General features: G+C 43.4%; 1 protein-coding gene across 3 annotated transcripts in view; it reads right to left on the reverse strand.

The window, feature by feature from the left end:
* The window catches only part of RAB6A (RAB6A, member RAS oncogene family), a 530,104-nt gene extending 507,554 nt beyond the window's left edge, over positions 1 to 22,550 (reverse strand). Inside the window, exon 1 of one of the 3 annotated variants that reach the window (XM_069640124.1) lies at positions 22,219 to 22,550. In XM_069640124.1, the coding sequence (XP_069496225.1) occupies positions 22,219 to 22,288 (70 nt within the window). In that variant the 5' untranslated portion in view covers positions 22,289 to 22,550. Of the gene's footprint in view, positions 1 to 3,019; positions 3,083 to 22,218 lie in introns of those variants that run through there. The other 2 variants (XM_069640126.1, XM_069640125.1) reach the window with 2 other exon arrangements.
* Between the last annotated feature and the right edge of the window lie 1,792 nt (positions 22,551 to 24,342).

The following is a 24,342-nucleotide window of genomic DNA, read 5'->3' on the forward strand; positions in this document are numbered from 1 at the left end:
ATGGCATCCCAATATCTATATAGTGCCTTTGTGTGGTAAGATTCCAATTGTAGAACAAACTCCTTAGCTGGGATGTACCCAAAATGTTGGTTCAGCTCTTGTTGCTGCTCCATACAGGCACTTCTTTGAGGGTGCGCCTTACACGTGAGGGTTCGCAGTATACCCATATTCAAACTTGGGCAGGTTTGAAGCAGGATGTACTGTTGCCTCTATAATCTATGTGTGGGATGTGGAATATTTGTGGAGGGGTGAGAGGTCAGCGGCTAGATTGGGTGGCCTCAGACTTTATTGGTTAGCCTTCGCCGATTACTATCCTTTTCAAATCGAACACCAGGGGCCTTCAATACAAATTAAATTTATTTGCTCAGTATTGTACTTACAACAATGTATCCCTTAATGTTGGCAAATCTAAAACTATCTTCTCCAAGGGACGAGATATAATTAAACCTTTACATGGAATTTAGGCGGGGAGAGACTGGAACACGTGGACTCGCTAAGGTACTTGGTATACAATCTGAGCAATCTGTCTTCTTACTTGGTTGGCAGGCCTACAGAGTAGGCTCTCTTCCCTTGATCTCTCAAATCAAAAGTCTGTACAGAAGAGTGTGCAGGATTTTTTGCGTCTTACCAATTCGGCGCTTCTATCTGGCTAAGGTTGAACCTGTGATATTGTTTGGATTAGATTACTGCCTACTAAACATAGGTGATCATCTTATGGTTGTACAAGGTAAACTGTGGAAACAGGCCTTAGGCCTTACTATCGCTATTCCTAATTGCATCATTAGGCATGAATTCTGCCTTATCTCGGTCACGGCCCATTATACTTGGCGTATGCGGATTTCCTATGATAAGTCACACCACTGAATAGTCTACATATGGATCACTCGAGTATCACCAAAGAAGTCACAGTTCCCTCCGTCAATTCCTTTATTAAAAGAATGAAGGATATTCTGATTCACATTGGTGAAACGGAAGAGCAATTAGTACATAGACCTGGATATTTAAAGGCTAAATTGTAGACTAGACTGTGTGGAAACAGTTGATTCAATTTGTCTGCACAGTACATATTCTGAATATGCTAAATGTGTACACAAACTTTAATGCATCCCTCGATATCTATAGAGGTTACAGTGTTGTAGAATTTGTGAGGTTTATCTACGCTTTCGCCTCAACCGGTTTCACTCTAAGGAACGCATCTTACTCTGGAAAGGTTAACGGCCCCTACTTGATCCACTATCGGTTCTGTGATAGTATGTATGACCAGCATTGGGTCACAGTCTGTCCTTACTTTCAGGAAAATAGAGTGGTTTCAAACAAAATGCTCCAAGGGAATATGATTTTTCTATTGACCTATTCTGGTCTTGGTTAATGTGGGATTATGTTTTACTTATTCCATTCTTGTATCAATTTTTATTATGTGTTGTGCTCTTCCGTTTTTATATAGTGAGAATTGTGTATTTTCTATTTACTTTTGTATATTTCTGTATAAAGGTCTTGTGTAAGGTTGCTTTGGTAACCAAAATCCCAACCAAAAAGTCACTCCTGACAGGATGCAGAGTTTACTATGTGGACACACCCCTGGCGCACACATCAAAGTACTGGAGAAGCCTCCTAGTTGTGGCCAGGTTTTAACACTTGTTTTCCCAGGGCGTGTGCAGCAAACAGATCTCACAGGTTAACTTTTCATACAACGCATCAGCATGAACATCAATTATCCAATTAAAAAAAGTAGGGAGCTGGTGTTTCAGACAAAGAACATGTCAAAAACGGGTAACAACCCTGCATGGTGGGCTCCTCTGCTTTGCAACACTAACACCAGCCCTATGCATGCTGGCATTCAGATCACATTTACTACCCATTGCATTTGTGGTCTCCATACAGGACTTTGTTTAGAGCATGGAAGCAAGGGAAAGGTAAAGGAAGCATAAGGTGCGTTTCCACTTGGTTATGAAAATGGCACCAGAAACTGCAATAAATAGGAAATGCTACTCACCATAGACTACTGTACTCTAAAAGTCTCTTTTCCTCCTTGAGCTTGTGAGTTGTATCAGCATGGACAGGACTGGAGACTTTGTGCAGCAAACATGCTGCCATTACATTGAATTTGCAGTCATGTCCCTGTGTTCATACCCCATTAGGCATCAGCGTCCACTGCCAGTGTTTTTCCATCCACATCCACCAGGTCGCACTTGATTGACCTTTTAGTTTTAAAAAGGAGGAGACTCTAGACCAAAACTCCTTTTCAATACTGTGAGCAGCCTTTCCTTGTTCATACATCCAACCCACCTTTCTTCTGTAATCATGGTCGATAACCAAGCATAGCGAACCTTAAGGGTGGTTGCGTCTAGTCTAAAAGATTTTGCAACACCAATTGGCCAAACAGGGCATTCTACACAAGAGCTGGCATCCATTCAGTAATGTGTATGTAAAGCCCTGGAAATAACATACTTCCTCTGCCTTGGAACGTCACCAAATGAGCATAAAGGACCCTGGAGGAGAAGGCTTTTCAATGGACTGGTCCGTGAAATGCAAGGCATTATCCAACAGGCAACTGTAGCTTTGGGTGCTTGTTGGACCCAAGACAGTCCGCTGAAAACCTGTCTCAGGAACAATAACCCTTAAGTCCTACCCAAGGGAAACAGGCCGTAAACTGTGCACTTAATGCAAGCCATTGGTGAATGACAATTAGAAATTAGTAAGGAGTAGTGGATCTATGTGATGTTACCGAATGAAAATGTCAGAATACAGAACATTGATTTTTTGGGTAAAGTGTGAAGGTTACCCCCAAACCCCATGTGCTTCTAAACCCTCCCTAACCCTCTCCCTACCACTTTACACCACGCACACAAACATTTAAATTAAAATGTTGATCTTTGTTCGATATTTGTGTTTCAGTAAAAAAAGTTCTCCATTCGGTAACATCACTGGATACCAAAATAGCATGCTACCCGCCAGAGGGGAATGAAGGGGTGTAAGACTTAATGCCCATTAGGGGCTTGCAACTTAACATTTCTCTCACTGGAGTAAAATGGGAGGACTGGTTTCACTTCCAAATTGTGCAGAGCCAAGGCTTCTGAAGAGGAGTTTCTGAAAAACATAAGAAAAATCACCTGGTTGAAGTGAAAGTACAAGAGCTCTTTAGGGATAAAGAAGGGTACAAAGAACCACCTTATCCTTGGGGAAGGCAGTCAAATGTTTCCAGACTGATGAGGCTAGTAACTTAGTAGCTCTGGGCAGGGTAGCAGCTACCATAAAGGTAGTTTTCCATAAAACTTGACAGATATCGGTGGTGGCCTTTGGCTCGAAGGGTTAGTGAGTAATGGATGAGAGAGCAATAAGGCCTCCAGATAAGTTTCATACCAGGCCTTTTTACACATTAAAAACTAGCAAATACGACACCTTATTTTTCTATGCGTACATTTACACAGGGTTCAAAATTAAGGGGAGCTGGGAGCTATTTAGCTCCTGCTCGTCGCTTAGAGGAACCTGGTTAGCTTGCTACATACAGCTACCGGGAGCTACTTTTGACTTCCCAAGCCAACTGATGCAGAACACCCATGTGTATTTAACTATGCATTTGGGACCATTTTTAAATAAGCATCAAGACACATCTGAGACATTCAAAGCATAAGGGGTTATAAACAATGGACAAAGTGGTAAGTTTGCATCTTATGTGGAAGTTAGATTTGCAGAACGCTATGTACTAGCTCCTGATGCCCCAGTGGTAGCTCATGATCACTGGTTAATGCTCGATACCCAGAAGTTGCGTCTAGCTCCTGCTTATCAAATTTTAATTTTGATCCCCATTTATGCACCAGTTGAAAGCAGTGGTCACTGCAAAGGGCGGGTGCTTTGACAGAAACCAGAACACATGTTTTGATTCTTATCTGCACGTATGAAAATGCAGACCACTAAGGAGATGTACAGGCAATTTTCTCTAAACTGTGGTCTCGGAGCCGGTCATAAACAGCACTCCATGAGATAAGGAATGGCTTATTTCTGTTCAACTGCTGCTGTGTTTTGTGTCTGGAGAGGGGCATTATACATGCATATTTATTTTCCTAGCATTTTAGGATTGTAGCAGTAACAAGTGATGCTTTTTTAGTGAATGCATACTTGCGTTGCACAAAAGTATTTTTCAGAGTTCCTGTGTTGTGTGCATGTATAATCCATATTTATATATATATTTTCCAAACGAAAGTTCAGCCCGGAACAGGGCAAAACCAATGGATTGCACTCCACAAAGCAGCTGAATCAGGAGAATCCAGTCAGCAAAATGAAGGGCTCAGACGGCAAAAACAGTTAGCACCAAATGTCCTGTATTTAATCAAAGTGCATCAGAGAGGTGAACCTGAAGAGCACGACGCGTTTCGCGGTCCTCCGAACGGCTTGATCACGTAAATGTAAAATATATAGATATATATATATATATATATATATATATATATATGTGTGTGTGTGTGTGTTGAGTTAATACACAATGTGTTGTAGAACATTTTCCAGAAATGTAATCTGTTTGGAGCCAGACATATTTGCTACACAACTGTTTTGTTTATGAGGTCTATTCTTGTCGCATAGTATTTATACTCTTGCTGAGTCAAATTAATTTTTACTCTCATAATTTAATTTGGTTAAAATTGTAAAATACTACCCACATTAAAACCTTTTATCAGGTATGGATTAGTATTCAATATCTTGTTTAAATGCTCATTAAAACTTAACTTGGAGTCAATGCGGGCAGTGGTACTTTAAATGTCAGCAGCAGCTGGGCCCTTGCTCAATGGTCCATGATCGTACACCAATAACGGGTCAGAGCCGCTTACAAATGTTCAAGACCACACTTAAAACATTCAAAACCTGGCTCTCCAGCCAGGGCAAGCACCGTTACAAAACAATGAAATGGTTTCATTCGCAAATGAAAACTCAGCAAAACCTGTCCCTGTAGTGGTAATCAACATAGGTATTTCAAATTGTATGTAGTGTTTCATGCAGGATTCCTGTAAGCACCGACTATTATTAGCTCAGTCAGGATGTAAGGCTAACTCGGGCCATCCAGAATTTGACCTGGAGATTAGATTTTGATTTGAGCATTGAGCACTTGCCTCTCTGAGATATTATATCACAACACTGGCGTACCATAGTTCCAGTAAATTAAGACTCATTAATCATGAAGAGACAATTCTATCAAACATCAAAAGACATAATACACGTCATGTTTGCATTACTGTGTAATTGGCCAGGGTGGTTTACGTCTAAAAATTTTAAATATATACAGAATATATAAAAAATGCAGACCTTTGTAGAGCAAAAATGAGCAGGTTGAGTGATTTAGGCGCCAATAATATCAACACCCCCCCACCCCCTTGCGACATGCTTTAGGAAGTGGACCGACCAGCTGTAGAGTGGCAGGGAAATGGTACACAAATTGTTGATCCAAGGTTGAAATCCTAATTGCTAAATTCCTACTATGTGAAGTTTCTGATTCGAGTTTGCCTTCGCATTTGAACTAGTCGCTATCAATGCTATATTAGTTCTATCCGTGAGGAGCTTGCACTGCAGAGGCAATTCACTTTTCTTGTTCTGTGTGGGAGGTGCTCCTACTTCCGTTATGCTATTCCTATTCAATGGGAGGAGAGCTTGGATCACTTACCCCCATGCTGGGCAAGTTCTTTGTGTGGGGAATGTGGTCTGCTAAGCCTATGCTGTTTCAGTTCTATGCAATAATAGCCTGCATTTCTGATGCCTTTCATATAGCTCTCCAGCGTGGGGCTACTTGCACTGTTCCATCCCATACAGTTTCTTCTCTGTGAGTGGAACACCTACTGCTGGGGCCAGCTTCTCTGTGGTAATCTTGTACTGTGGAGACCCATGGCATTCCTGTTCCATCTGAGGAAAGAATGCCATCCCAAGGTCCATGGCATACCTTTTCTACATAAAATGGGGAGTGTGTACTCCTGAAGCATATGTTGCACTTGTTCTATAGACCCATTCCTTACCTGTTCTCTATGTGGGTATCTTCTACCCTTGCTTAACTTGCATTGATCCACTCCACCTAATCTACACGATGGAAGCTTACATTACTGTTGCCCTTATTTACCTTTTTTGTTTGTGTGAGGGAAGCCTGAATGGCTCCTACTCAAGATGACCAGTTCTGTGAGCAAAACGATAAAAAAACCTTATGCTGCTCTTGCAGCTAGTCTTTGCATATAGGGGAAGCTTGGTGTATTGCTCATCTGTTCCATTTGTGAAAGGGTGCTTGTTCTACTGCACACTTGAGAAACCTGCTTTTCTCTCATGTTGTGGACGCTGCCACATATGATTTCCATACAGTTTTATCTTTCCACAGGTCCGCTGGATTCTCAAATACTTTTTACTCTCTTGTGGAGAACAAAACTCATGTTTACTCCTTTGAAATCGCATTTACTCTCAAAGTTTAAAAACGGAGTAAAATACTCCAGAGCACTGAGGGCAAAGTTATGGTTCCATGGTGGATGACTGATCTTTATGGAAGGAAGCAATGTGAAGTATTTAAGTGTCTAGACCACTGGATTAGAGCGGGAGAAACCAGTGCCCCCCGAATTCCTTCAAAGTTCCAGTCCCAAAAGGAAAGACCTGCTCAACTTGAACCTAATCCTGGGGGACCCTGTCAAATAGAAGATTTTCTTCAAGAATGTGGTTTTTCATGTTCAAGACACCAGGGACATATCCTATTCCACTTCTGTACTGAGCCCTTCCAGGAAGCTGCTACATCTACATTAGCCGACAGACCCAGGCGACCTATGAGACGCTGAAAGATCGAGAGGTGGAGTGCTGAATCTTGCACCTACTGAGATAGAAGGTCTATCCTCAAGAGAAAATAATTTGGAGGCAAAGATGATGTGGTTATCAGGTCAGACAATCGGCACAGACCAAGACTGGCTACTAGGATGATTGAACAAGATTGAGTCAACTTAACTTTTAGCAGGACCCTTTGAATGAGGGGAAGGGAACACAAAGAGCCTTCAACTCCCAGGCCCATCCCAGAGATTTCAGGCCCATGCCCAGGAGCGGGCACTTGTCAACCATACCCAATGACAGATCCCCTCTACATTTTTAATTGTTCTTTTATAACACGCTTAATACCAGAGACCAGAGTCTAAGCGCAAGACCAGGATTCAAACCTGTGTTGCTATGCGTTGTCTTGCTTCCAAGACGTGTTGCGCATGAGCTATCCTCCCAGCTCCGCATCTTAAACCTCACCACCCAAAAAATAAAAAATGCACAGGACAGCTTTGAAAAAAATGAGGGAACAAAAAACCTAACATGTTCCATCTTCTGGTCCCTGCACCTCCATAAAGAATCGTAACTACAGACAACCACACAAAAACACAAACCAATCTACAACCACCATACAACAGTCACTTCCTCAGTGTCCTTAAAGCAGTTTCAAAATGTGGGTCTGTTCCCCCTTTGGGGGGGCAAAGGATGGAGAGGGGGCGGAAAGTTCTTCAAAATAGGATTCCAGTGACTGTTTTTAATAGAAAATATAAGCATGTATGGCTTGAACAATACTTTTACTCAAGGGGGGCTCTGCATAAAAAGTTTTGAAAACCACTGCCTTAAAGTGAGAGCACAGAGTAAAGAGGCTGCTTTAGCTCTGAGGGTTTGGATAACCAAGCCGGTTTTGAATCTTGCCGGGAAATTAGTTCTATATGGTTTTTAAAACCTTTAAGTAAATGTTTTGAGACGGTACGAATAAAAGCCTCAAACATTTGTTGACAACTTGCGCAGAGTGATTACACTTTATGTCCGTCTCATATTTGCAGGTTAACGATGCCTTGGGAGGCTACATAGAAAACAAACGGCATAGAAGGACGTCTCATCTCTCCCTACCCCATTCAAAGGGGTCAGGGTTAAAATCACAAAGCACTTTTCTTTTTTGTGGGTGTTATTTTGGTTACAAAGCTTAGGTTATAAATCTTAAACACACAAGACAGTATTAAATACCAAAACATCAACAATTCGTTATATCGATCATTAAAAACAATTCACAGATCAACAATAGCAATCAATAAATAGTCCATTATGTAAAATCGACTAAAATAATTTTTTTAATCATTACTAGATCTGTAACGAGAATTGCTACACACAATAAACTGATTTAAAACATGATTTTCACAAGAATAGATGTAGGCCCATCACTCTTCAGATTACCCATTTACTTTACCTTATTTTTAAAAGTGCAGCCAAAGTGGCCCGGAGGCATACAGGCGCCGATAGAGATGAAAGCAGAGGGGGAAGCAGGAGGTGGCCTAATTATGAACTTTATCTGAAAAGATGCGTCTTAAGCAGTTTCTTGAAGCACTCCAAGGAGGGACAGTTTCTTAGCTCGAAAGGCAAGGCATTCCATTTGATAGGTGCAGTCACCAATCCAATCAAATGTCCATATAGCCAGTATAACTTCTTCTGTAGACCATCATTTTTGGAACCCTATTAAGCAATGCCTCAGTCTAAAATCCTACATAGTCTCATGAAGGTAAATATGAGCCCATGCACCCAGACGAACCATGGTGGGCAGTTCTAAAAGAAGTTGTACAAATTTAACTTCAGCATTATTAATTGTAATAATGTAGGAACAAGGCATGTTAATCTTGAAACTGCTAAACATAGTTTGCAAAAGAAGTTTTCCGATTTAACTTAATCATTATTTCTGTCCCATGCAAGGGCCTTCTGTTCAATCACCTTTATGGCAATGCCCAAATTTGAGGGATAGGTTATTACAAAATCAATTAAAAAAACGAGGTAACTTCTTGTATCCAGATTCTAAGCGCTTTGTGAGGGGCTCTCTTATCCAATAATTCACTACAATTTGAGTATAAAGAGGTTGAATTCCCCTGCTCCTGGAGTATTTTTAGCATAAAATAAATATTCCAGTTGCTATTTTCTTCTGGACTATCATTTATGCCAGACCCAATTCACTGCGAATTGCCTCAATCGGAGTAGATTGAGACAAGCTTAATGCAGGGTGCCACAGTCTACCTTCCAATTTTGTCAGCCATATTGTTTACTTGTTTGTAAATATGTCAAGGCCGTAAAGCGCACTGGAAGGAATACTACAGCTACACACCTTTAGTAGTCATTCCTTAGAGTATCCGCAGTAAATAGAATCATTTTTTGAATGTGTTAAATCTCTCTTGCACTTTCCCCATGATTGCCCTAGAAGTATAAGTGTGTTCAACGAATCAGTTAAAGGGACACCTAGTTATATTTCTTAATGACATCTAAAGGCTCCTGTAAAATGAGTGCTCCTTTTTCTACTAATATTAACAACCATGATCTACGTCTTTCTGCGATTAATATTCAAACAATTCCTGTCCGCATGTTAACCTAAAGAAGTAAGAATGCGTTGGAGTCCAATCTTAGTAAGTTTGAAGCTAACAATGTAATCTGCATAGGAAAACCACACTATTGATGGGAAAGAACGCGAGGCAGAACATTTTTAAATGTGGTCAGTTTCGCCAAGATCATCATAATACAAGTTAAATACTTGTGCCATGGTGCAACCCTGCTTTAATCCATAATTCATGTTCATCGTAGAACTAAGCACGCCTTCTTGGATTAACCTTTCCTGAGCAGAAGTATCTTTGTACATGAATTTAACGAAATGCAAAACCATAGGGTGAAGTCTGCCACCCTTCAGTTTAGCCCACAATATATGCCTATTAACAGTATGGAAGGCACATCTCTAAAACATAGAAAGATATAAACATACACACAGAGCTTGGTAAATGAGTTACAGACCAGAAACATTAATATCCAGAGATTTGCAAGGGTGCCAAGGCCAGTTCGCTGTGCACCGAGTATTCTCATCTCGTCTATCCAGATGTTGACCTTCCCCAACAAAAAGAAGACAATTTGCCACTGTGTCAAGCATGGCTAATTGGTAATTCCCTGGATCTTCCTCTGGGTCCCTTTTAAAAAAACGTGAACAAGTATCGATTTAGTCCAAGTATGGCGAATCTCCCCTGTAGCCACGATCATAAATATCTTGTGCATAATAAGAGCCCAGCCCAAAGTGTCACTCTTAATTAAAATATTAGCTAACCCATCGGGACCAGGAGTTCTTGAGGGCTTTAGTCTGTTAATTACTTCCAATATGTACTCAGCTGAAATATCAAACGGATTTCTGTCCACCACTACTCATGTCATCCATGGGGCAGAGGTTGGAATATTTTTCACATATGTAGCCCAAATATGTTTAGCCCAATTAATTTAAAAAATTGGATTCACTTTATTTTGAACATATGGTCCCGAATAAGTGCCATAGGGACTTATTTAGGAGCCAGGACCTTTTGTTATGATTATGGTGCAATACTTCACACAATCTTCCGTTGCGCAATTACCACTGAGCCCTTCTATATTCTTATCCAGTTCTTATATTGTATATTTAGGTGAATAGTTGCACCCTTGATACCAATAGTCTATATTTGTGATTTTGTGACCTCTCTAAATCGCCTTTTTCTCTCAACTGAAAACTTCTGGCGACAATAGCTAGTTTTTACCTCGCCAAAATTAGGCATTACATTAACCACTAGGTCATTGACTATCCAGCTGTTAAATGTTGTGATATTCGACTCAGTTTCCGACAATAGTTCACAACTTTCTGCTACCATTACAATTTAAAGAAATGTGTACTAAGACATGATCACTTAACACCGTGGGTGTTTGCTAGTAATGAGAAATAAACTCATACATGTTTCTGCAAGCAATACGTGATCAATCCAGGAGGCACTGTTGCCATTGGTCGAGGTATAAAGTAATGTGCCATCTAATTCAGATGATTTACTCAATTATACCACATCATATGTACCTGTAAATATTGGCCAACTGTATTCTTTGCCTTCCCAATCCTTTTTGTGTAACCTCTGCCACTTGGATACCATACGTACTGCTAATGTTTTTACGTGCCAATTTACTTGAGTTCTGCATGGGCACAACACATGGGTCATTTAAATCACCTGCCAAAATAAAGTGTCTGTGTGGCTTGTTGAACTGCCAGTCATCAAGTATTGTCACTATTTCAGTGGCACTCCCTCATTAATAAGTTACAAGGAGGGTTGTAGACATTCATTATTAACACTTAATTGCAACTTTAACTTATTTCAAGTTAGTCACTGCCAATAGGTTATGTTATAAGATGACAGCTTATAGTCTTTCATAGGTATATGATTCTGTATCCCTATTATAAGCCTACCGGATGGGAGCCTTATTTTGCGACCAATTGCCCTTCTCAGATTGACCTTATAGCCACCCAGATAATATGGCTCTGTCATTCATGTCTCCTGTAACATCATGTAGGCCTGACCCTCTGGAATTCGGGAAAAGGAACTAAAATATCTGGTATTCCAAGAGGTAATTACCATGAACTGCAGAATGTACACAAAGCTGGGAACTAGAGTGCACACCTCACCCCCTCTTTTTTCTAAATATTGATGCGGGAGTCCCGGGCTCCAGAGCGCAGCACCGGGGTGACCCATGCCCCACTTAGGAGAGCTATAATGCTGGTTGTCCCCCACTACCCCCCACCATGGGATTTATATTGTGCTATTGGAGGGGTGTTGGTTCCTGGCTACCAGCATTGACTACAGCTACCAGAATTCCCTGAGGCCAAAATTGGTACTAATCACCAACACCTGAACAGACTGCCTCCCTGAAGATTGCAAGAGACATGAAAGCGCTTAGAGAAGAGCAACTGAACTGCAGACGGTACACAAAGCTGGGAACAAAGCGGATGAATAAAACGAGGTGCTATGCGCTGGTGAAGAGCCGTAAATGTGTTCCGCTATTCCTTCTAAATCAGGAGACTTCGACAAGTTCTCCAAAGTTAGGGGATAGACCCAGCCGCGTTCTCACTCGTAGGTTCCATTATAGGCCCGAGCGCTGCCTCTTGTTGGAAACCTCAGGCAAAGATTGAAAAGGGAGTATCTATGGGCTCCTCGGCCATAGTGTCCAATCCGTGCATTAGCATGGTTAGCACTAGCCACCTCATTTGGCATCTGTAAACCTACCAGCTTTTTCACCTGTGTTTTTAAATGGGTAGTAATGCTGCCCTTGCTTTTCTTGTTCAGCACAGCCTCTTCCAGCACACAGATGGTGCTGCTGTAACTGCCGACTTTAGATGTCATTCATTTCTTTTTTCTTAATTATGTTACTAGTGGAGAGAGCCCGGTCACAAGCCGCCCTTACCATGCTACAAAGTGAATATTGTATGCACACAGCGGTCATATTACTCTGAGGATCTTTCCAACATACTCTTCTGCTCCTACTCAAATAACATCCTCCTCAGAGACTTCAACATCCCACAGACCAAACCAGCAAAACACCTACATTACTCCCTATTCTCGGACTCACTCCATGGAGCTTAAACAGATCATACTCTTTCCCCATTCATGTCAAAGACCACATGCTCAAAACTAGTCTTCACCTCCTTCCTGCTCCTCTCATGGGCGAACCCTCTCCCCCTATCTAGACCAACCACACCACAATACCCCTTCCCATACAACACAAAAAGCTGCCCCACAAAGGCCAGGCTAAATGCCCTGCGATTGAGGATGGCTCCTTAAAGACGTTCCTGCTAGACACTATAATCAACAGACGGCATTCCCTGCCAAATGGAATGCCTCTGACATTCTGGATACATTTAAAAAGTTCACCAAAGTACTAGTGGATGCACAGGCGCCTCTAAAGCATAGTTGCACCAACTGTCACAGCCTGTTATATATCCAAGCTCAGCCCAACAAAATGCACAATCGGATCACCTGAAAAGAGGTGGCACAAGGACCGAAGCCCAGAGGATCTCATCCCTCAAATCCCTGTGCACCAAACAGCCACAGGATCTCAGAGGCTGTCAGTTTACTACACTGCCACCACTGAAGCTGCCTCCAACAGGAGCAACGACTTATTCATAATCAAGCACTACACCGGCCCACTACTGCCCTTGAGGTTCCAGCTTCAAACAAGAAATGCGACGGAATGGACACCATCAACAAAATGAAGGTCAGGGGCCACATCGATGCCTCAAAAGCAGACATGCTTGCTTCAATTAAACTTACTGCTTACGCAAACTGCTTACTCTCAACAAGGAACTTGCTGGCCCAGCGACCAACGCACTCTACTGTAATGAAAGAAGCATCTCTCAGGAAAGGTGCCTTTTCAGACATGTTGAAGACTGGTCTCATAAACTCTTCAAAAAAAAAACTTTTAAAAAACTCACTTGACCCAGAGGACATAGCCAACTACAGGTCCATTGCGAGCCTCCAGTTCATTGGGAAGCGTATCAATAAAGTAGTTGCAATCTAATTACTTTTAATAAAATCGATTGCTTGGCATCCTCTGCAATCATCAATCTGGCTTCTGCCCCAAATGCAGCACAGACTGCAACCATCAAAGTGGTGGATGCGCTGTGGATCACAGACAGGGCGAATCCTGCCTCCTACTCAGCTTAGACTTTTTGACTGCCTTCCACACAGTTGACAACCCAACACTCCTCTCCTTCATTGCCAACAAGAGGGGTTTCTCTGGAACCATCCTATATGGTTTGCATTCTACCTATTGAGCAGGCACTAGTCCATATAGATGAACTCACTGAGATCCAATCAACTTCCATTCTTACGCTCCCATTCTCTACCAAATTGTCTTTCATCTGGAACCCTTGGGAACTCTCCTTAAACACCGCAACATAGCCATCCATCAATTGACACTCAGGTATAGCTTAAAGTCAGTGCCACACAGGACATTGCTTGCTTTTGCAAATTTCGGGCCACCCTCCAAACAGGACGTCATACCTCAATGTCTACCTTAAAATTAAGCCCACCAAGACCAAATGTGTCCCCTTTTGTCCAACCACCAAATAACTTGTGCAGCAATGGCTGGATGGCACGTGCCTGGAACGAGTCCCCACAGCTGTCAAAATCAGCCAAATCCCGTAGCATTTCCTTCCAAAAGCACAAAGCCTAAAAAGGCACAAACTGCTAGGCTACAGATCTACACTCTGCAAAAATAAAACCCTTCATCCCCTGCATGACTTCCACAAAGTGGTCCAAGACCTCATACAGAGGCAACGTCATTACTGGTCATTCAGCCATGAACCTGCCTCACTCAAGGCAGCCCACTTCATTACAAGTGTCCACAAATTCAACCAAATTACTCCAACACAGAGTGATCGTCACTGGCTCCACCTCCCTGTCCACTGCATGTACCACCTACAAAGTCGGCACAGACAGAACCACGACCTATTTAGCGGGTTAACGGGGACAACCAATTTCCTTTATGACTCAACGGATAGCTAAACTGCTCACATTGAGGGGAACTATGACCAAGAAGAGAGTTAAGAGACTAAAGAAGAGGGGGTTTCAGTGTACCCTTGGACGTGCAAGAATGAGGATCACAACCCCGAAAGAAGACCAGGGATGCCTGAAGATATTGCATAATTTCTTTAATTCATTGATCTGGGGTAAACAGAGAAGTCTATCTCCAAATAAAGCCTTACCAATTAGACCCAAAAACAATCACTGCTGTTAAGGAGGCAAGATTAAACTAAGGTACCGAGATGAGAAGAATTCTACTCCCAATAACAGGTCCAATTTTCAGCCAATTAAATGAGGAGGCTAGAGACAACACAAGATCTCCAACAAAATCCAAAGACATCTCTTGCTGATCAGAAACATCAAAGAGGACTTAAAGGTTGAGTTTTTTTCGTTGTTGATATATACATCTAGCCAATCTATAATGCATTATATGTTCTTAAGTATGGGGCGGGCAAGCTTCTGCAAAGACAAGAAATGTGTTAAATCTCTCAAGATGGGTGTATTCCACAGACTTCACCAGACTATGCTGGAAAATCTGTGTAAAGGGAAAGATGGACAATTCTGGTGTACGGTCAACAGGACCCTGGGAAATGTTAAAGGTGGTATGGATTGTCCTATAGAACCTGATACTTAGGTGGAATATTATACTAACAAATACGCCCTACCTATGAATTTCAGGGATACGGATGGATTTGACTTGGGTATTCCTGCTGAAGGTCAGTGTACCTGGGATAGGGAGGACATTGTTTGGGCAATCGGTCGTCTCAAGCAGTCACGGGTCCCTGGACCGGACGGCATACCTCCCTTCATTCTTAAAGAGGCCCCAGGCTTATGGGCCGAGCTTTTCAAGCCCATGTGTGATCACCTTTATCAGTCCCATACTGTCCTTGTCTCATGAGTGCAATCTATCATTGTACCCATTCACAAAAAAGGTGATAAACTAGATTTGAACTACAGACCTATAGCATTCATAGATACTTCTAGCAAGGTTTTCTCTATCCTCCTCTTAAGAGATCTCAATCGTGTGATCAAAGGTAACAATCTCTTGAGCCAGTTTCAGGTGGGGTTCCGGGAAGAACTGGGTACCTCATTTAATGCTACCATTCTGGCTCACTTTAGACACCATGTGCATCACTCACAAGTGAGGGATGTTTATTTAGTATCACTGGACATGACCAGTGCGTTTGATGGTGTTATAAGGTCTAGGCTCTGGCATGAATATTCCTCTTAAACTGGTACGACCAATTGCCCACTACACTCATACCACCATACGAGTTTCTTTTACCAGAGATGCATACATATATTGGAGACAAACAGGGGTGTACACTGGCGCCTATAGTTTTCAACCTATATGTGTGCAATGTGGAGAGACTGTGGCAGGGTCCTTCAATTGCACCTGCTAGGTTGGGGAGTATTAAGTTGGAGTGGATGGCTTTCGCCGATTTCATCCTTCTCGATAGAACTCCGAGAGGTTTAAGAAAAATGCAGTCCTTTAAATACGCTTTGAACAATAACATCGGCCCAATGCTTCCAAATCTAAGGTCCTGGTTTTTTCTCAGAGAACAAAGCCACAGCTCTGTGCTTAGACTATGGGGCCGGATAATGTGGAACAGGTCAAGGCCATCATCTATTTTGGCTATTACCTCACTAATAGGGTTAGAATTGAGTTTTGGAAAAGCATTTTACTTGATAAAAACAAAAAAACGAACTGTACAACTGAAGTTTTTGAGGCACATTTTCACTGCTACCCTTGAGGCGTTACTATCTAGCCAAATTTGAAACAATCATTTTGTATGGCCTCGACCTTTATATACACAATATGGGACACACTTTAAACATCATACAAGGGAAGCTATGGAAGGAGGTGTTGGGTCTCTCGGTGGCCATCCCAAACGCGGTCATAACGCATGAGCTGTGTCTGGTTTCTCTAAAGACCAGGTATGTTTGGAGGCAGCTCTCTGTGTACAGAAAAATAATTGATCCCCCAAAAAATTCTGTTTGAGAATTCAAATCTAGCCATGCATGCCGGAACTGTTCTCTATTCAGGAGTTTAGAGAACGGATGGGATCAGTATTGGCATACAATGGGGTTACCCAGGAAGATATTGTGCAGAGACCAGGCTAGTTAAAAAAAATTCTGTTTAAGACTGGCTGGGCTGAGACAGTCGGTTCCATTGCCTCTTACAGAACTTATGAGAGTATTCTCAATTCCCCCATGCTAGAAAGTGTTTACCGCTGTAGCTCCAGCGTTTCCGTTGTCTTACCATTCGTATGACCTATATACATTTTAGGCTAAACCAACTGCCTATTTTTGAGAGGATCAAGCACTTGAGGGATTATACCATTGACGCTTATTAACAATCTGAGAACAAATTTAGGTTTTGTGGAGTTTATGACTCCTCTGAAACGTTGAGACATCTGGTTGTCATGTATCCCCATTTTGAGGATAAACGTACCCTATGTTTCAAGGAAAAAACTGTTGGTAAATCGAAGTGTCTAGAATTCTGTTTTGGTGCCATGCGGGGGCACTAGTATTTCTTTGGTTTTAGCCTCAAATCTTTTAAAACCCATTACTTTTGAACTGGATAAGATACATTTGGAAAGTATAAAATGATTTATTGGTATATGTGTACTTTTGGGGAATTGGATTGAACTATATTTCTCTTCTCTTTCTCTTTCTGATATTTTATATGAATATGGATTTAGTTCTTATTTGGATTTTATGTGAGAACATGTTCTCTCTAATGAATGTCTATTTATGTTGTGTAAGGTTTCTTGTAAACTATGTATGCAACAATAACAATTTTAAAAAATGCATAATTTTCCAAAACATTCATACTGTGCAGTTAAGGTTTCATTATTTTGTATGTGTCAAACCTTTCTGGTCTTGAAGTTGAGCCACCCATGATTCTAGAAGTGACACTGCACTACTACTGTGGCTTATTGAAAAGAACAGCAAGAGAGGAAACAGCAAAAATGCCTTTTTTTCTTAAAACAGTATGCATAGTAACAAGTTATGCAACATCACATATAATACTGTTCATGTGTAAGTGAGTATAAAGTGTCCCCAACTGAGCCAAGGGAATGGGCGGTCAGTAACCTGTGTCTCTCCAGATGTTTTTGAGGAGGACTTCCATTAACCTGCACCAAAAAAACTATACTGACCACTGACCTGAAGTCATCACCTCAGAACCTCATTTTATAAAACAAATGAAAGTTTACTTGTCAAAAAATGTCCCCAGAGACACTATAAGCAACAGTTTCTATAATGAGAGGCAGAAGAATACCTGTTTTCTCTAGCGAGTGAAGATAGCAGGCCTCAAAATTTGATAAAGACTCTTTGCGAGTATGAAATGTGTTCGCTGTGTGCATGTGAAAGGGGCAAATGACTATGCCTTTCAGCTAGTCACTTACAACTTCAAATGTGTACCACTTTATACTAAAACCTGGGACCAGGGTATTAACAGACGACCAAGTTCTGACAAGACATGTGACAAAGTTCCACCAAGTGATCACTTCGCCAATACCTTCATTGACAAAATGTTCCCTTACAAGAAAAAGTACACTCCTTACTTCACAAGCACTTCAGTGAACAGTAAGGAACTTCAACATGGAAATAGTTGAGACAAATAAGCAGTTTTTCGTTAAAGTAGCAAGTCACTTGAAAGCTCAACTGCTGACCCACGGGCGGATGGGCAGAGGTCTCGGGCGGAAGCCTCTAGCATGCACTCAAAGATGGGGAGAAAGTATCCCCCCCTTCCAAGCTAGAGCGCTATCTTTAGAGGTCACCCCTCACCGGGGAAGAGCAATAAGAGCAGAGTAAAAAGTATTCTCTTACTTGGGCTATGAATCTTTCACGACGCTCAGATCATAAGAATGACTGGAGTACAGGGACAGCAGCGTTGTAAACCATCACGACCGGGCCTGTAGCAGTAAGATGTGACTGTGCAGATCAACACCAAACAGGGATAAAACCAGAAGGGTGGAAACACAGTCGCAGTTCCATGCGAATAGGCCTGAAAGGGTTAGATTAACACTGCTGGGCTTTGGTGTTAATTTGCGGGGTTTATTTCGCACAAATAACAGGATGTGCCACTGCCTTGAGGTCCCTGTTAAACCAGTGTACATTCTATCTGTACCCCCATTACAATGTAACATGGTAGTCATAACTTAGTGGTATGGTTTTACAATATAAACGTTAAATATTTAACAAAGTTAAGAAAAAAAGTACAAAAGGGGAGCAGTCTGGGATGACGGTTAATGGACCTTTATCATAAAGATTTTAACATTTTGTGTTAGGACGTCTCCCCAGTATGAAAACCTTTCTGCATTGTATTGCATTTAGGCATAGAAGTGTAATTTAAAAAAAAAATGTCAAAGGTTTCAACTGTTATGGGACAAAAAAACAAGAGAAACTGAAGCCACAACTGTAGAGCTAAAACACAGAACCTATTCAATGTCACCTAATATCTGCTTGTGGGTAACCCGTCAGTCAATCAACTCACACAGACAGTGGTATTCACATTGCACAAAGGAAGCAATACTAGGTCAGGTAGTGTCCAATAACATCATTAGTGTGTGTGCGTATTGACTGTAAAACAACACGGTAAGAACAGACAGTCGAATCCATCAGTTCAGGGACAGCTTGCACTGGAAAAATACAGATGGAGTAAGTCCAGAATGTGGTAGACAAAGGGATGTAAGCCTCCAGAAGGAAATATCAAAACAAAATCCGTTAATGGGGGATAAAATATAAATATGTTGCTTGGCTGTCATTTTTTATTAGGTGTTGGCACAAAATGGAGAGAAAAAAAATTGCAGAACCTGCTCAAGTAACTACTTGTATAAAAGCCACAATAGGAAAATGTCAGCCCCGTCTATCCATCTTAATGTGAAAGATATGAGGTTTGATTTGGGCAATCCCGTATCTATTAAAAATAAATAATTCATAACATAGTGGCACATCAGAAGGCAAACTTGCTATTGTGGAAACATCCTCTTTTCACTGCAGTACAAAAACCAGGCACAAATCTGAAGTGAAAGAACCAGGGACCAAAAAGGAAAACCACACTGCCAAATGCGGGTATTTTTAGGTTAGTTAAAAAATAAATACAGTAGCTCCCAAATATATCTTTTTGGAATATGCCCTTCTTTGCACCTAGAGATCACACTCAAGGTATGCAGGTCTGTCAATAAGTGACCCCCAGCCCCTTTCTGTATGTATGAATCCTTGAGTAGGCTGTCCAGCACACTTCCACCGAAGAAACAGATCAAATAAAATTATCATCATCATCATCATCATTATATAAGAGAAGGCACTGGCAGGGGATGTGTTTGCCCTCTGTACTGATCTTCCGTGATTATTACCTGCATGTAAAAAGATGCAACCGGTGGGCTTCATCTGCAGAGCTGGGCGGTGAATGCAAGGGGGGCTCGTCTGGCTGCTGCCTGTATATATACCCCGGTTATTTGTTGGGAACGTTTGGCTGTTTTTAAAGACAAAAATGGCCCCATTGACCTTTTTGGAGGATCCCATCTTATTTTGTTACAAGGCACCTGTTAAATACACCACTGACCAACTCAAGAGCAAGTGTGAAGGACACACTTAGAGCAGTTAACCCATGTCATGCAAGGGGCGATAAGACGATAAGATGCAACGCAAGTATACATTTCTGGTGTGATTGCAATCATGTGGGATCCAAAAAAAAAGAGTGGACTGGACATATAAAGATGTACATCAGAATACCAGTGGGGTGCAACAAGTTAAACCGCATCCACCAGTAAACAAAAAAAAAAAAATCTAAGTGTGGGTCAGCAGTTTTAGGCACAATGTAAATATGTACCATTGTCAAAAGAACTATGTAAAGTCGTCACCGCAACAAAACAGAAAATGCACCAGCAGCTTAAAGGGGCACTCTCGCCTCAATGAATCGCTACCTGCTGGCCCCTTCACAGGCTGCTTATTACATCGTGTGCCAGGTAAGGCAATGTGTGCATTGTGAAAGGATAAATGCATGTGAATAGTAAACGTACATTTTAAGAAGAAAAAAACGTGAGAAATAGCCACCAAAAAAAACACTGACAAAAATCACACGCCACTGTGGAAAAGAAAGGTGCTACAGAACAAGTGCCTGTTGACAAAAACGTAACAGGTACACGCTGGCATTTTAAATCGAACGGAACAAACTGTGGCCAACACATGAGTTCTAGAAAAAAAGATGGACGGAATCTATATACAACAGCTACAACTTTCAGTCTGAACTTTGATTTGATTTATTTCAAACCTAGTACAGCACGCCATGGGCCTCAGTGTGCTTACAAAAAAAGACAAAGACCATACAAACATAACAGAATATAATCAGGCAGATGCTAAAAAATCAGAAAACGAAGCTACCAGAACCTATGTTAACCAAGAGATGATCAATTCACAATAATTCTTAGCTTGGTAAATGGAGACATATTCTGGGGTAGACTACTTAGACCACATCCAACAACAATGCACTGTTATCAAGAGAACACCAGCCTTCAATCTGTGTTCTCCGAAGGACGATGGCCAATGAAATAGGAACTTGGAATTTAGATGCCATTAGGTGCGCAAACTAACCTCAATTAATGATTTGCAATTGTGCTTGCTCCAAATTGTTTTCATGGCAGGAGATGTAATTATTGGTACGCTATTTTAATACGTATCATTTTACTTTACGAAGAATGGACCAATCTTAGAAATGAAGATTCTTTTCTGTTGAATCGAGAGCGGCTCTGCAACTATTCATTTAGGACAGGCCAATCTGAGTTTTCAACAATATGCACTTAAACACAAATGTATGCCCAAAGAGGAGAACAGAATGCAGACTTGTCTCCCGCCCCACAACACGAGCCGTACGAGGTATCCCGACCTTGCTTTAGATAATAGCCCACCTGTTTAGCCTTTGAAGGCGTCTCCAGTGTGATCAAAACAGTGCATTATTATATGTATGTGCACCACCCCTTCCATCGCCAAGAATAACTCCGCGTTTCGCTCTACCGGGCTTGCGGCGAGATGGCATCGGGCGGCGCTAGACACCTTTTTCACTGGACCCAGCGAGGGTTACAAGCTCCGTGTCTCGAGTGATGTCAGATTACATCAGCTCTGGCCATCACACAGGCTGCTTGCTCGAGGCTGCACACGGCGTTTTAAAAAGGTGCTGGGGAGGCCTATACCCCACCTCCCCCCCCCCATGGCTACCAGCAGTGCAGCCAGGGAGGGTGGGGGCAGCTGATCCTGCATGCACACATCGACACTTTCCGAGTGGCCTTCGGCATCCCGTGCACCAACTCCCCACAAATACCTGGACTCTCTTTCCACGCTGTTCAATGGCATTTTAGAATGGGTGGGAGTGGAGACTCCAAATACCAGGGTATAGGCATCAGTGCGTTTAAATCCGGGGGGGGGGGTGTATTGGCATGTGGGCGATTTGGAGCAGGCGACATACCAAGTTAAAAGTGGGGCATTGAAAGCCAAATGCGGTGATGGGGGGGTGGGCGGGAGCACAGCCAGAGCTTGCAGTAGGAGACCCGCAGGGCTGTGTGGGCCAGAGCACCGAGGAGAACATGGACAGGCTCTGTCCGCAAGGGCCCAGGCAGGAAGAACCGTAGGCAGCCTGGAGAACGTACACGCATGGGTGTGGGCTCCCACATTCCGGCTCGGTGCGTCGTCGCCTGACCGCCCGCGGGAGGGCGCTGCGGGTGCCTGGAGGAGTTGGGGAGGGCACCAGTTGACAGTGAAGGATGAGAGGCTGTGCCCAGCCGGCAGAGGAGTGGAGGAGACAGCCGCACAGGGATCGATCACGGCGGGTGTACAGACAGTAGACGCCACCCCACCCCGGGGTACTCACCGCTCTGCTCCCCTAGAAAGACCAGCTTGAACTTGCGCAGCGGGTTCCCGAAGTCTCCACCGGCGGACATGGTTCTGCGGCGGGTTTAAAATAAGGAGGGTCAGAAAGATTTGACGTGGGAAGGGAGTGGCCTCCCCAGAGGGTGCTCTCAGGCGCGTCTTTACAGGCGGGAGCTGGCGGGGTCCGTTATGTCGGCTGGGGGGCGAGGAGGGGGCACTGCTTAGCCTTCGGCTGCTGCTGCTCAGGCACCGCTTCTCTCCGCAGCTCCCGGACCCTCCCTACGCGACCTCTCACACACACTCTCTCTCCACGCAGGCACGCCGAACGCCTAGCCTGACGGAGGGGGGCGGGGCTTCCGCTGCCCTTTTACCAGCACGGCAACCTGCTGTTTCACTTCCCACCAATCAGCGAAGGTCTTCGAGGAAGGGGTGCGGCGTCTAGACCGTTTCCATAGACATCCGAATAAAGCAGCCGGCGCATTCCTGAAGGCGGCTGCGGCCATGTTAGAGTCAGGAAAAACGTCACGGCGTAGTATGATAAAGCAGACACCTTAAACCTTTTGCCTGACCCTAACATAGCCAACCTCACCTAGTGAGATGGACTCCTTTCATGGGAAGATGTGATGGTACTTTCTAGACTACGGAACTGGTCAATGTTAGAAGGTTAGCAATGGTAGGATTACTCACAGGTAATCTTACATATGAGGTTTTCTGAAGCTGACGACGAAAAAACACCAAGAAAAAGGAGGAGGCGGCCTGGTAACCCCTGCAGGGTCATCCTCTACCACTCCTCCCCTCCTCGGGGTTAGGGGAGGGCTCCGCGAGAATCGGCACCAAAACAACCAAAAGCCTGCAAAGGGCAAACAATCGAAGGGGGCGGGGTAAGCCCTTTATAATGAGAAGGCGTCCTACAGCAGGAAGCATCCAGCACCCGCAGTAGGACGCCGCCCCGCCGCCGAAGAGGACAAGGATTTCGTTTTCCACCCACCCCACAAAGGAACAAAAGGAGGACAACACCTGGTCGTCGCTGTCGCAGGACGGTCAGGCGGGAATATGGCTGTGTTTGGGCGACCAAGCACAAAAGACAGACTGTTATAGACTTGATGGTCGTGCAGAGTAAGGATACCTCCGTCCCCAAGTACCGCACAGACAACACCAATAATACTGCCTGCACGGTCTTTGAGGCCACAGGTGAAGAAGTTCGTTGACCTGGACTCGGGAACAGCCGGAAACGGACCCCCCGATCGCTGCAAGGCAATAGGTTATAGGTATAGGTAAGCACAGAACAATTGGCAAGAGTATAACAGGGTAAGGATCCTAATTGGCTTACCTATGTGTCAGTCAAAGAAGTGTAATCCCAGCAGGCGTTGGGAACCCCAAATGGTGGAGGGCAGATGGTATGTAAGCGGACAGGCAAGCGCCCAGCGTGAGGCCAGAGGCCAAGAATCCAGGAATAGAAACACAATCCGTAAGACAAAACCAGGGACAGTCCAAAAGGTCAGGCAGCAATAATCCCAACAGTTCCGGGACGTGGTAACAAGAGGCGAAGGGCACGAGGAATCCAATGTAGAAAAGGTGATCCGGCAACTGGTAATCCAAAGGTAAATGTTAGGGCAAGACAGAGGCAGTCCGTGGTGCAGAAAACGTGGTCCAGAAGTTTCGTAGAGCAGAACAAGAAAACGAGCGTCGCAGTATCCCGTTGGAAACAGCTGTGAAGCGACGCTCATTGAATTCCGGACACTTTTATCCAGTGAAGACGTATCACGTGATGAGGACGACTGAAATCACGTGATACGGAAGCATTACAGTGGTGGAGAGTCACGTGACACGTGACGAGCGGATCCTCCTAGGTCCATTCAGGGCACCTCGGCAACCTGGGAGCCTCCATCGCAACTGCCAGGAGCGGGAGGGAAGGTAGGTGCCAGGTGTACGAGCAAAGCCCTGGGTATGATGCCCGAATGGGCGCCTGAAGGTGCGTGTATTTGGGTATATGTGTGAGCGAGTGGGACGGCAGGAGGCCGAGGGTGGGGGCGTGGCTACCTCAGAGATGTTGGCAGGTGCAGGAGCCGTAACAAGACTCCAAATGAGCCAGTTGGAAGCCGAAAGGGTCTTCGCTCTTCTCGGA

This window comes from Ambystoma mexicanum, chromosome 7q (genome assembly GCF_040938575.1).
Source record: "Ambystoma mexicanum isolate Mex_15411 chromosome 7q, UKY_AmexF1_1, whole genome shotgun sequence".
Taxonomy (NCBI): Eukaryota; Metazoa; Chordata; class Amphibia; order Caudata; family Ambystomatidae; genus Ambystoma; species Ambystoma mexicanum.